The sequence below is a fragment of the Plasmodium malariae genome (genome assembly GCF_900090045.1).
Source record: "Plasmodium malariae genome assembly, chromosome: 3".
Lineage (NCBI taxonomy): Eukaryota > Apicomplexa > Aconoidasida > Haemosporida > Plasmodiidae > Plasmodium > Plasmodium malariae.
Window position 1 is genome coordinate 559,733 of NC_041777.1, and position 12,244 is coordinate 571,976.

Below are 12,244 nucleotides of genomic sequence, written 5' to 3' on the forward strand. Positions count from 1 at the left end.
GGATCCCATAATAGTTTAACTTATATATTTTTTTTTTTTTTTTTTTTTTTGCACCAAATAGAGAAATATGTAGTACACCTCGGAAAAAAAAAAAAAAAAAATCATTTCACTTTTTCTTCTATAAAATGTACCATTTTTGAGTTTAACATTCCTCGTCTTTGTATTTTCGCTTATATACTTGAGTATGTAAAAATGCGTATACATATGTGCGTTGCATTCCTCCTGTACACATTCACGTTACACCTTATATATGCAAGTATTAAAAATACGGAAGTATGCATTTTTTTTTTTTTTTTTTTTTTAAAGCTGTAAATAAAATACTTGTTTACAAAATGAGCAAGCTCAGACAACTTTTAATATTTTTAAATCATTTACAATACAACAAAACATACGTAGCATTTTTGTCTTGTTAGTTTTTTAAAAATCAAACCGTTTGTTCATGATAAAAATTTATCATAATATTGGACAAGATTGTAAAATTTACATCATTTTGATAGAGGCAAAGCTACGGCTTTAAATACGTAACAGCTATGTTTCTACTAATTTGTCCATTAACATAACTTACAATAATTCAGAAACTTTTAACAAGTTTTAGTATACAATATTAAGAGGGAAAACCACGGTCTTTTTTTTTTTTTTCTTCTTTCTTCTTTTTTCTTTCTTTTTTTATTTAATTATTTTTTTTTATCACTTGTTTATTTATATCGTTTTCTTAACCTATCAGACAGTACTTTTTTTTCAATCGTTTTAAAGAAGTTTGACAATCCTTTTAATCGCCTTTGTTTTACTAAATAGTTTTATTTGAAAGCTACTATTTGGAACAGTGTTTTTGACACTTATTGTATTTTCAAATAAATTTTTTTTTTTATATTTGTGCGTGTTACTGTTTTTCCGTCTTGTTCTATCTTGTCCTGGCGTGCCTTATATTGTCTTGTCTTATCTTTCCTTAACTTGTCTTACCTAATCCTACCTAATCCTACCTAATCCTACCTAATCCTACCTAATCTTACCTAATCTTACCTAGTCTTTTTCTTTTCCTCTTTTTTGTATTTTCGTTTCTGCATCTTTTCTATTTTAACCTACGTGGTTACTTCCTCCTCCGTGTAAAGATATTTCTACATTTTCACTGCATCAGTACAGTCGTTTTTGCAAAATTGCACAAACTGGAAATGGATAAACACTCGTTGGGGTATGAGCATGCTGACCATAGGGGAAGTTCCAAATATGTAAGTAACGAAAATGTATCACTCATTAGTGGAGTGAACACAAGGGTGTGCAGCACAAGAAGCAGCGGTAGCAAAAGCGGAAGCAGTAGTAGCAGCTGCATTGTCGTTGATGGGACTGTCTTCAAAAATCATAATGAGCGAGAAACTGAGTTTATCCGCTCCTTCGTCCATCCGGTTTATCAATGCGATGGAAAAGACGTCCAATATGATAACGGTAAAATGGAAGAAGATAAGGGAAAAAACACTAACTACAATCATAACAGCTCTCATGGGATATGCAACACGATCGATATATGCAGCACACGTGGTATATATAACAAACATGACTTGGGTGAAGCTCGAGCCGTAGCAGAGAGTGATAATAATAGTTCTATTCCTCATTCTCGTAAGCCTGAAGAAGACCACAAATCAACAAACAACTTTGAAAATGTAGAAGTGAGTACGAATGAAAAACTTAGCTACTTTCCAGTTAACGCTAATGATGTAAGGGAAAAGGATAAGGATAAGGAAAAAAGGAGGAACGGATCAGATGACTATATACCCAACCCACCATGTAACAGTACATCGAACAATGAGGATACAAGTAATAACTGTGCTGACAAGAGTAATAGAAAAGTAGACCAACCGGAATGTAGAAACAAATCCAATTTTGTCATTATTAAAAAACTATGTTCTCCCTTAACAAATGTAGATAGAGACATAATGGTACAAAATAAATATACGATAGATATGAATGATCAAGAGGGTGATAACTTATCTATGTTGAGTAATAATGAATGTGGGAAAAACAATTCAACGTATGAAAATTGTTATAATTTTAATTCTAATAATACATCGGATGCTCCATCTGACAATAATCAAGGGAGTAAAAATGTAGTTGACTCGTTTTCAATGATTTTAAACCCTCAGAATGATATAACAGAACATGATGAAACCCACTGTAGCAATTCTACAACAACAACAGCTGCTACTACTACTACTGCTACTACTACTACTACTGCTACGGCTACTACTACTGATACGGCTACTGCTACTGCTACGGCTACTACTACTGCTACGGCTGCTACCACGTCTTTCTCTTCCTACAGTAATATAGATAAAAACGAGACACGCCAAATAAGCAGTCTCGAAACAGTCAGCTGCTTAAGTGACAAATGCTATTCCAATCGTATCAAAAGTGAAATGATACAAAAAGATGAAAAATGCTGTGAAAGGAATACTCTAAGTGAAGACTTGTATAACTTAAGCTGTAAGAACTATGGAACATCTAACGAAAACAATCATAGTAATGAATATATTAACAATTTTTACAAAAGTGAGATCACCTCAAGGGCTTGTATTGACAGCGATCATAATGATAAGGTGGAATATCAATTTAGGGAAAAGGAAACATTGAATAACAATGGCAGCAATATCAGTAATGATAGTAGGAGCAATAATGAAAGTTGGCAGGACATTACACATAATAATAAATTAATAAATGAGCTCAATTTGTTTGAAGCCAAAAAAGGGTATAATACATCAAAAAATAGTAGCTTTCTAAGAAACGATGTAAATCAGGAGAGACCTAACTTCCTTTCGAAAAGTAATAAGGAAGAAAATTTTCAAGAGTATGCTACTGAGGAGGATCTATCAAAAGAGAGGAACCACCGCATAGCAGTGAAAAAGGAATATACCATAGACATGGGAAAAGAGAGATCTCAAATTATAAATTTTGGGGAGAAAAACGATAAGTTAAATCTCGAAAAGAATGACAAGCAGTTAAATTTTGAAGAGAAAGACTTATGCATGCATTGTACAGATGATACCAACAACGGAAAGGGTATAAAAACTGAATTCAGAAAAACATGTGTACATAAAATACAAGCTTTAAAAGATGTAAAAGTGCACGGACACACATACACACCTGAAGATGTGTTAACTAACAGTGTTTGCCAAGGTGGAGTTAACAATACGAATAGTGGATATAGCAATGACGATAAACCGATTAAGATTGTTTCTTATTTGAATAAGACGGGTAATAGGAATGAGCTTATGTTACTAAACTTATGTAATGTTAATGATGCACACACTAAGAGTGGGAATAATGGATATCATAGTGGATATTATAGTGGCGATCAAAGTGGATGTATTAATGGACATCATAGTGATTCCCACAGTAACAGTGATAAACACGTGAATCATTTCTTACCAAACGATGACGAGTACTATGGAAATGCGAATGCTAACAACTCAAACACACAGGGGGATTCAAGTGGAAATTTCCCTCAGAGAGGAAGGAAAAAGTACAAGAGAAAAATAAAGCTCGAAATGGTCAAAAAATGCAAAGCCGCAAAAGTTAAGGAAGAGAAAAAAGAAAACACAGAAGATGAAGCAGACAGGGCTAACAGATCCAATGAAAGGGCATTAAAGAAAAACGTTAAAAAGGAAGAGAAAGAAAAAGCAATGAAAAAGAAAAAGAAGAAAATTCCAGGAAGAATATACAAAGTCATTGTGAGGGGTAAGGAATGTTGGAGGGCGGAATGGCTTGTCCGAAAAAATGGCGCAGAAGGAATTAACGTAGATACCCAAAATTGTATTACCCCCAATTTGAACAGAGAAAAAGAAGTGGGCTTCCATTCACAGTACAACAATAGCATGAAGGATGATTATAGTGAAAATAATAAAGATAACAAAAACAATTTTACTAAAAAAAGCAAGCAATTTTCTGTGTCAGTATATGGTTATGAAAATGCTAAGTTATTTGCGTTGTTTGAACTTATTAAATATAATTCAGTACCGGACAGGTTAATGGAAGAAGCAAATATATGCATTCATAACATAAAAAAAAATTTACTAAATCCTAAGAGTTCATCTTATAAGCCTTTTAGTGGTCAGTTCTTGCATTTTCTTTTGACTGATGAGAAAAATGAATGTTCTTCATTATTTTATAAAAAACTGGAGGAAAACATTAATCAGAATTTTAGTAAGTACACTGATGCTGCTTCTAGTCGTGATAATAAAGGGGACGAGTCCCTCAATGGTAGTAACGTTTACCGATGTAATGACAGTAATAATGTACACTGCTTCAGATACAACGATAGTAACAACGTTCATCGTTTCCTAGACAGTGATAGCAATAACGTACGCCACTTCGGATGCAATGACAGTAATAATTCTTACCGCTTCGAACATAATGATAGTAATAATATTTACCAGTACCATAGGGATTCTTATCTGAATGCTAAGGAGAAGAAGGAAAGCTCTGACCAGTCAGCATTTTTCTATGATGGAAATAATTTCAGTAGCAACGTTAATTATAGCAATAGATGTAACCCCTCATACAATACAAACAATCCATCAATCCATAATTTAAACAATTTAGTTTATAATATAAACTCGTATGACTTAAATTCTAGGCATCTAGCTAATGCTTCTATGATAGACAGAAATGCGTTCATGAATTTTTCTAGAAATTCTAATCCTAATTATAAAATTGAACAAAGAAGAGATATTCTATACAATAACATCAGCAGTAATGCCAGCAAATATATAATTAATGGTAGCAATAATGATAACAGTAATGATAACAGTAATGATAACAGTAATGATAACAGTAATGATAACAATAATGATAACAATAATGATAACAATAATGATAACAATAATGATAACAATAATGATAACAATAATGATAACAATAATGATAACAATAATGATAACAATAATGATAACATTACTGATAGCAGTACTCATAACACTACTAGTAACAGTAATGCTAATAATACCTGTCCATACAGAAACAGCTTCTTCCGTGAAGCGTTAAACGGATTGAAGAGTAAGCAGAGTAACGCGAGTTACAGTTCAGGCTTTATGTATGACACTGGTAATTCCAGAGATACAGCTACAATTATGAGATGCGGTACGTCCACAAACCCTTCCCTGCATACTTCCTTGGACATATGCACTACTAGCATTGACACCTCTAGCAATGGCAACACCTGTATGAACAGCCACTGTGATATAAGACGTGCTGCAGATAACCTACAAAGAAATTCCATACTGTACAGAACGTTTTTGAATTCGAATACTCACAACATGCATAATGAAATTGCCAAAATGAATCCTAACTATTCAACAAAAATTCAGAATCATAACAATATCATGTTTAACCATAACCTTAGCTTTAACCCTATAAATTGCAGTGGTCGTAACCTCCATAGCGTAAATACTTAGAACATTAGCAAAAAAGCCCTACGCTCATGCATACATACGGGCATATGCCTATACATACGGGCATATACCTATACATACGGGCATATACCTAAACATACGGGCATATACCTATACATACGGGCATATACCTAAACATACGGGCATATACCTATACGTACGGGCATATACCTAAACATACGGGCATATACCTATACGGGCTATATACATACGGGCATATACCTATACGTACGGGCATATACCTAAACATACGGGCATATACCTAAACATACGGGCATATGCCTATACATACGGGCATATGCCTATACATACGGGCATATACCTAAACATACGTGCATATACCTAAACATACGTGCATGCATATACACACACACGCGGACATATATACCCATACACGAGAGGGCACTTTTACACTAATTGCTCCGCTATAAGAAAATCGGAGCATTTTTCCATTATGCTAGAGATAAAGGAATGTCTCCCAAAAAACAGAATTATTTGAAACGAAACATCATAGGAATAAATTTGTTCCTTGTTAGAATTTATGTAACACGTTTAATAACGAAAAATTCAACAACTCTAAATAAATCCATTCATCGAGTATACTTATCACTACGTTCGTATTAAAATGATGCAAAAACTGTTATATAAAAGTATGACATAAATGTTGATAGATTTTTTTTTTTTTTTTTTTTTTTAAAAAAAAATATACACCAAAAAAATAATAAACACAATGGGAAGCTGTCCAGCTTTTAAAAGGTTTATAATAACGTGTTCACACTCGCACGTACGTATATATATATATATATATATATATATATATATATATATATATATGTACATATTTACATGTATAGGTATTCGTGTACACATATGTTCACGAATACAAAAAAAGGATAAAAACACTGCCTTTTGAACTGCTCATTTGTCCCTCCACTGTGCGTCTAACCATTTACATGCCTACCTATTTAATACCTACGTAATACCTGAATAAGCTCCTCTTGCACACTACTCCACTCCACTACTTTCATAAGCGTATGTTTACTTCTTACTTCAAAACGGAAGAGCACAGCTTGTATATACTTGTTACAAATACCCACTCTTACATGAGTGCCTCCCCCTTTTGCGCAGCGCTAAAAGAGACCATAATTTATTTTAGCAATGTACAATTCCAAGTGCTCATAATCTTTTTGTTTATTTTTTAAACGTTCCGAGAGTACATTTCCAAAAATTATTGCCTGTTCATATTTTCCTGGAATTTTAATGTGTTCAAGATTATTTAAAGCTGAAAAAACATGATCATTGAAAATTTCAATTCGTTTAACATTGTTCTTAAAATCTTCACTTTTTTTATATTTCGCGTGAAAGGTTGAAAGTAAATTTTTATTTTCTTTTATTTTGTCCACAGAATCATCTACACTAATATTGTTAGTGATTGTATTCACATCCTGGACATTGTTATATGGATTTCGAGGTATCGTATGAACAGGTAAGCACGATAAATTATAAAAAGTACTACTTAAATTATTAATTGACTGTATTAAATTTACACAGTAGGATTTCATATCATTTATAAATTTGGCATATGGTAAATTATTTCTTAATTCAAAATTTTCTCTCATTGAAACGTTAGTTATATATAATATATTCGCCAATTTATTTGCAATGTTGTTAATGTTTATTTCCAACGGCTCGTTTATTGAATCCTCCTCTTTTTTGCCTTCACTCGGCACAAACATTTCGAGCGATAAATAAAAGAAGGGAAAATAGAAGGGACGGGAAAAAAGATGAACAGCTTTAACGTACTAACTTCAGAGTATGCTTATTGTGAGCATTCTAATCAATTGCGCGATGATCGAACATTCACCAAGAGGAATGAGAGTCATTTGTTATAATTGTTACATGTTATATGTATAAGTACATATATATATGCACTAGCATTACGTTTTTTCAAAATGTGGAAAGAGGAAGAAGAAATACAAAAAAAAAAAAAAAAAAAAAAAAAGTACACATATATATACACGTATACATTAACATATGCATATACATATGCATGTACATATGCATGTACATATGCATGTACATATGCATGTACATATGCATGTACATATGCATGTACTTATTCATGTACATATATGTAAAAACGCTTATCGCCCTGCCCAGGCAAAGTGTTACGCTTAAGCTGCCTTCCCGCAGTGATAAAATTAAATTGACTTTATTAACAAACTTTCGGATAAAAAAACGAACAGAATAATATTCAAATAAAGGTAAAAAAATACAAAAACGAATGGCACTTGTAATATTTTTTTTTTTTAAAAAAAAAAAAAAAGAAAAAAAAAAAGGGATGTTTCAAATTAGTAAGAAGCGTTTAATGGAGCGAAATGTAGTAGAATAAGTGGAAAGATTTAAGAGAAAGCAAAAGGAAGACGCTCATTTGTATGTAAGAATAATAGAGAAACAAACGATGAATCAATATAAATACGATATTATTGCGTCATAATTGGTATGGATATATGACGAATGGACAGTAGATGGTTAGAGGGGGGCCATCTGAAATCGAATGCTATAGACGAAATATTTTTTAATGCTTTCCTTTTGAATTACTTGTCTCAAAGAAAAATTTTCATTTTTTATTTCATGAAATAGAAAGAAAAAAAGTATATTATTTTTTGTTTTAAAATTAGAAATATGGACGACTGGTAAACAATATTTATATATGTAAGGTATGCTACGATTTGTTAAAAATTTTGTGGCCTTAATATTTTTTTTTTCATAATAAACGTAATCCTCTTTTTTTAAATAGCGAATATGTATGTGAAACTTCTCTTTCTTTTTTTTTTTTCTCTTTCGAATGAATAAGTAGGTATGTTTTTTTTTTTTTTTTTTTTTTTTTTTTGTATCTCTGCCTTTGCATTAATAATATCTTTTCTATATATACGGGTAATCGTTGCTGATATGTTATCATGAATATATATAATGGAACTTTTCTGTCTAATTTCATGTGGTACATTTTTTTTTTCCATGTTTCCCTCTACATCTTCCTTCTCTTTACTGGGAATGTTAATAATCCGGAAAAAATTATTATTAACGAGAATTTTATTTCGGGCGTTTAGATCTATAGTTATGAATTTCTGCTTCATGTCATTCTTTCGATTCAATTGCGTCTGCTGTGGAGTTGCGTATATCACAGTTTGCATATCCTCACTATTGCTCTTCTTTGCGAAATGCTCGTTTTGTTTTAACTTATATTCGTTATTCATATTGACACCATCTTTACACATTTGAGCATGCCCATATAAATAATTCTGGCGTACAAATAAAAACAGCGTATTGTAAACCCGTTCAATGTGCCTATAACTAAAAGAGCCACTTGCATACTTTTTTACGATATTATATAGTATTTCCATTTGAATAAATTTTGAAGGTAAAAGTAAAAACTCAAGAAAGTTAAAAATTTTTAAATAAACATTATTTTGATACATGATTTTATTGATTGTAATTAAATCGTTTCTTGTTTTTTCTAAAAAGAAGGAGTCATACAAACTATTCTGCATTTTTGTATACTCATTAATAAAGATATTATCTCCAGTAGTACTTCTACTTACAGAATCGTAATATTTATTTTTTAGGTATGCATTAAATATGTTATTATGATAATGCACATGTTCTTCTAAATTCTTTGCTTGAGATACCAAATTTTTTATTCGCTTATCTAAAGAGGGGTACATGTACACATGGCACCCTCTCATTTCGGAATTTTTGTCAGATACATTTACGTTGTTATTCATGCTGCTCGAGCTATTCATGCTGCTCGAACTATTCATGCTGCTCGAGCTATTCATGCTGCTCGTGCAATTCACGTTATTCACGTTATGATCTCCATTTATGTTCATTTTTTTTTTTTTTTTCTCTTCACTATATCTTTGATCAGACGCAGATAATATCGTATCGTTGTTCATATAAAGAGATGAAAAAGTAGGCGTACTACCATCAACGCTTGGTGAAAAGGTGTCTAATCTACTTTTCACACCCCCTTTATCCTTTAATACGAAAGATATGTTCGGTATTACAACATGTCTAAGAAAATTTCTTGAAATATGAATCTTTTCATTTGATCGATCGAACATCCAACTTTTATTTATAGATCTCATGTAGTTAAAAAGGCTTATTTTATTTAATTTAACAAAAGGTCTGTATAAGAAACAGTTTTTAAAATATGTTAGGTATGTTATACCCCTTATATTTTTAATAAATATTCCTCTAAAAAATTGAAACAACACAGTTTCATTGCTATCATTTTTATGATGACCTATAAATACTAGAGATTTAATTTTTTTCAAAACATTCCAAATAGTACTGTCTAAGGAATGAAAATTCTTCTCATTCATACTTTGGCTTCTTAACAATATGTTCATAATATTTTTCTTACAACTAATCCTTATGTATGTGTCTATAGCTGACGTGTACTTTTTGTACGTATAGTTGTGCCTTATGCCCAATGTACAGGGGAGGGCATTCACCATTTGGAAAATCCTTCCCCTCACTCGGTCACCCACCACTTGACCAGCCATCCCTTCTACAGATTTAACCATCTCTTTTGCCACTTCTACCGCTTCATCATCCGAACCACTCTTCTCCTCTTTGCATATCTGCCTGGTTAGCTCCACATACGAATTCCTTCGCCAGGTCCTTGCTAACAGTAAAAAATTGTTCATATTTTTATTAACGCCCTGACTTTCATTTTTCTTCCTCATCTTCCTCAAACTACTACTTGTTAATATTTTCGTTCTAAATTTCAAATTGTAAATCTTGCAAATATTTTTTAAAAATTTCCTTTCTGTCTTGCATTCATCTCTTGTCTTATGATTGCAATAAAGAACAGTAATGTTTTTTAAAATGGAGGCAAAAAAATGAACATGCTCAGATTTATTTCTGTAAATTAATTTGCTAATATCTACATGAGTGTAGGTATATGCACTGTTTATTCTGTTCATTAAAGATGTATAACTGTCGCTATCTTTGTGTGCATACGTTATTATAATTTTGTAAATAACAAAAAGGAAGGAATAAAGAAGACACAGTGAATCTACACCTGCACTTACACTGAATAGTAAATTTTTTTTATTTTTTAAAAATGAAAAAAAATATTTGTTCCTCAGTGTGCACAACCAGTAGGCTTCCACGAGTTGTATCTCTTCTTGGTTTTCTACGTTTATTCCCTGTATTAAGTCCTTGCGCGGGGTAGCAAACGCAGAACCGTCATCTGTGCTGCCAACATTGTCAACACTACCAACACTGCCAACATTGCCAACATTGCCAACACTGCCAACACTGCTAACACTGCTAATCCTTGGACTTATCAAACTGCTGTAGTTTATTTTCAATTCCTCTAGCTCCTTCGTCTTTTCGTCATTTTCATCATTTATTAATGAGCAAATATTTTTCAGAAAAAGTTTTCTTCGTATATCCCTCCTTTCCCCCCTTTCACTATCATCATCGTCTTCCTTTCCTGTGCATTCATGTTTGGTTAACAGCGTTTTTCTTTTTCCCCTTTCATCTATTTGTCCCAACACAATATCGTTAATCTGTTTCTCTATTTTTAAATTAACATTCTTATTAAGTCGTTTTCTTTTTATGCTATCAAAATGTACTCTTAAAAAGTTTAAGTCTATTTTTGGTGCATTTTTTAAATATATACATTTTGTTAAGTACTCATGACAAATAATATATAAGATGTATAAAAGTAAAACGAGATGCATTAATTATTTCATAATAACATTTTGCATCTTTTTTTCTCTTTCTTTTGTAGTCGATATTGCTACATAATATCCTCATAGCCTTCCACGTTTTTCATTATCAGAGAAATAAATGGAAGGAGTATTTTTTGCTTAAAGGATTTACAAAAAGGTAAAAAAAAAAAAAAAAAAAAATCACTACTAAATTAATACATCAATAAATTTATACACTAATGTGTTAATACGCTGATATATTAATACGCTGATATTTAATACACTAATATATTAATACGCTGATATTTAATACACTAATATATTAATACGCCGATATATTAATACGCCGATATATTAATACGCTGATATTTAATACACTAATATATTAATACACTAATAAATTAATACATTATTAAAAGGACACAAATGCACAAATTACTCGGCTCAAAATAAACCTAAATATGCACAAAGTGTTGAATGTTCTACGTATTTCGGCTTGGGCTTTCCCTCAACTGAATTGAAGTTTTAGAGAGAAGGCTACTTATACTCTTTGCCAAGAATACATACATATATGCATACAGCATACCTACAGCGCGATATATATATATATATATATATATATATATGTGTACATATTTCCACGTCCTTGACACAATTTTATTTTTTCGAAAAACAAAAAAAAAAGGAAAATATATATTAAAAAGATTACCTAAAAAAATATAAAAATTTGCAAAGGGTAATGAACTCCCTAAAACGAAACATCGTCTCCCACCATTTTGTTCTGAGTACATTTTTTATGTTTTCTTCATTTAAGCAAAAGCTGAAGAATTTATTTATTTTTTTTTTTTTTTTTTTTTTTTTTTTTGCACAAATTTGTACAGGATATATATTGTGCCATTTTGTACATGTAAATAGTATACCGTTCGTACTGTATTACGTTACAAGCGTATGAACATACATACGCATATATACATATATGTTGGTGCATATGTAACTCCTTTGCTGACCCCTTTTTGAATATGAAACAAGTTCGTACTCCCGTAAAAAGCAAAAGTTTAAGTTTCTTTTCTCGGGGGAAAA

The 12,244-nt window shown here is 31.6% G+C and overlaps 3 protein-coding genes across 3 annotated transcripts; 1 reads left to right on the forward strand and 2 right to left on the reverse strand.

The window, feature by feature from the left end:
• Window positions 1-1,169: 1,169 nt before the first annotated feature.
• On the forward strand, window positions 1,170-5,441 carry PmUG01_03021000 (conserved Plasmodium protein, unknown function; the record flags this gene model as incomplete). The annotated part of the gene is made up of 1 exon (XM_029008839.1): window positions 1,170-5,441. The coding sequence occupies one exon, from the start codon at window positions 1,170-1,172 to the stop codon at window positions 5,439-5,441; it is 4,272 nt and encodes a 1,423-aa protein (XP_028859426.1).
• A 1,127-nt stretch (window positions 5,442-6,568) lies between these two features.
• On the reverse strand, window positions 6,569-7,174 carry PmUG01_03021100 (conserved Plasmodium protein, unknown function; the record flags this gene model as incomplete). Its single annotated transcript, XM_029008840.1, has 1 exon — window positions 6,569-7,174. The coding sequence occupies one exon, from the start codon at window positions 7,172-7,174 to the stop codon at window positions 6,569-6,571; it is 606 nt and encodes a 201-aa protein (XP_028859427.1).
• Window positions 7,175-8,230: 1,056 nt separating this feature from the next.
• Window positions 8,231-11,194, reverse strand: PmUG01_03021200 (conserved Plasmodium protein, unknown function; the record flags this gene model as incomplete). The annotated part of the gene is made up of 1 exon (XM_029008842.1): window positions 8,231-11,194. The coding sequence occupies one exon, from the start codon at window positions 11,192-11,194 to the stop codon at window positions 8,231-8,233; it is 2,964 nt and encodes a 987-aa protein (XP_028859428.1).
• Window positions 11,195-12,244: the final 1,050 nt, after the last annotated feature.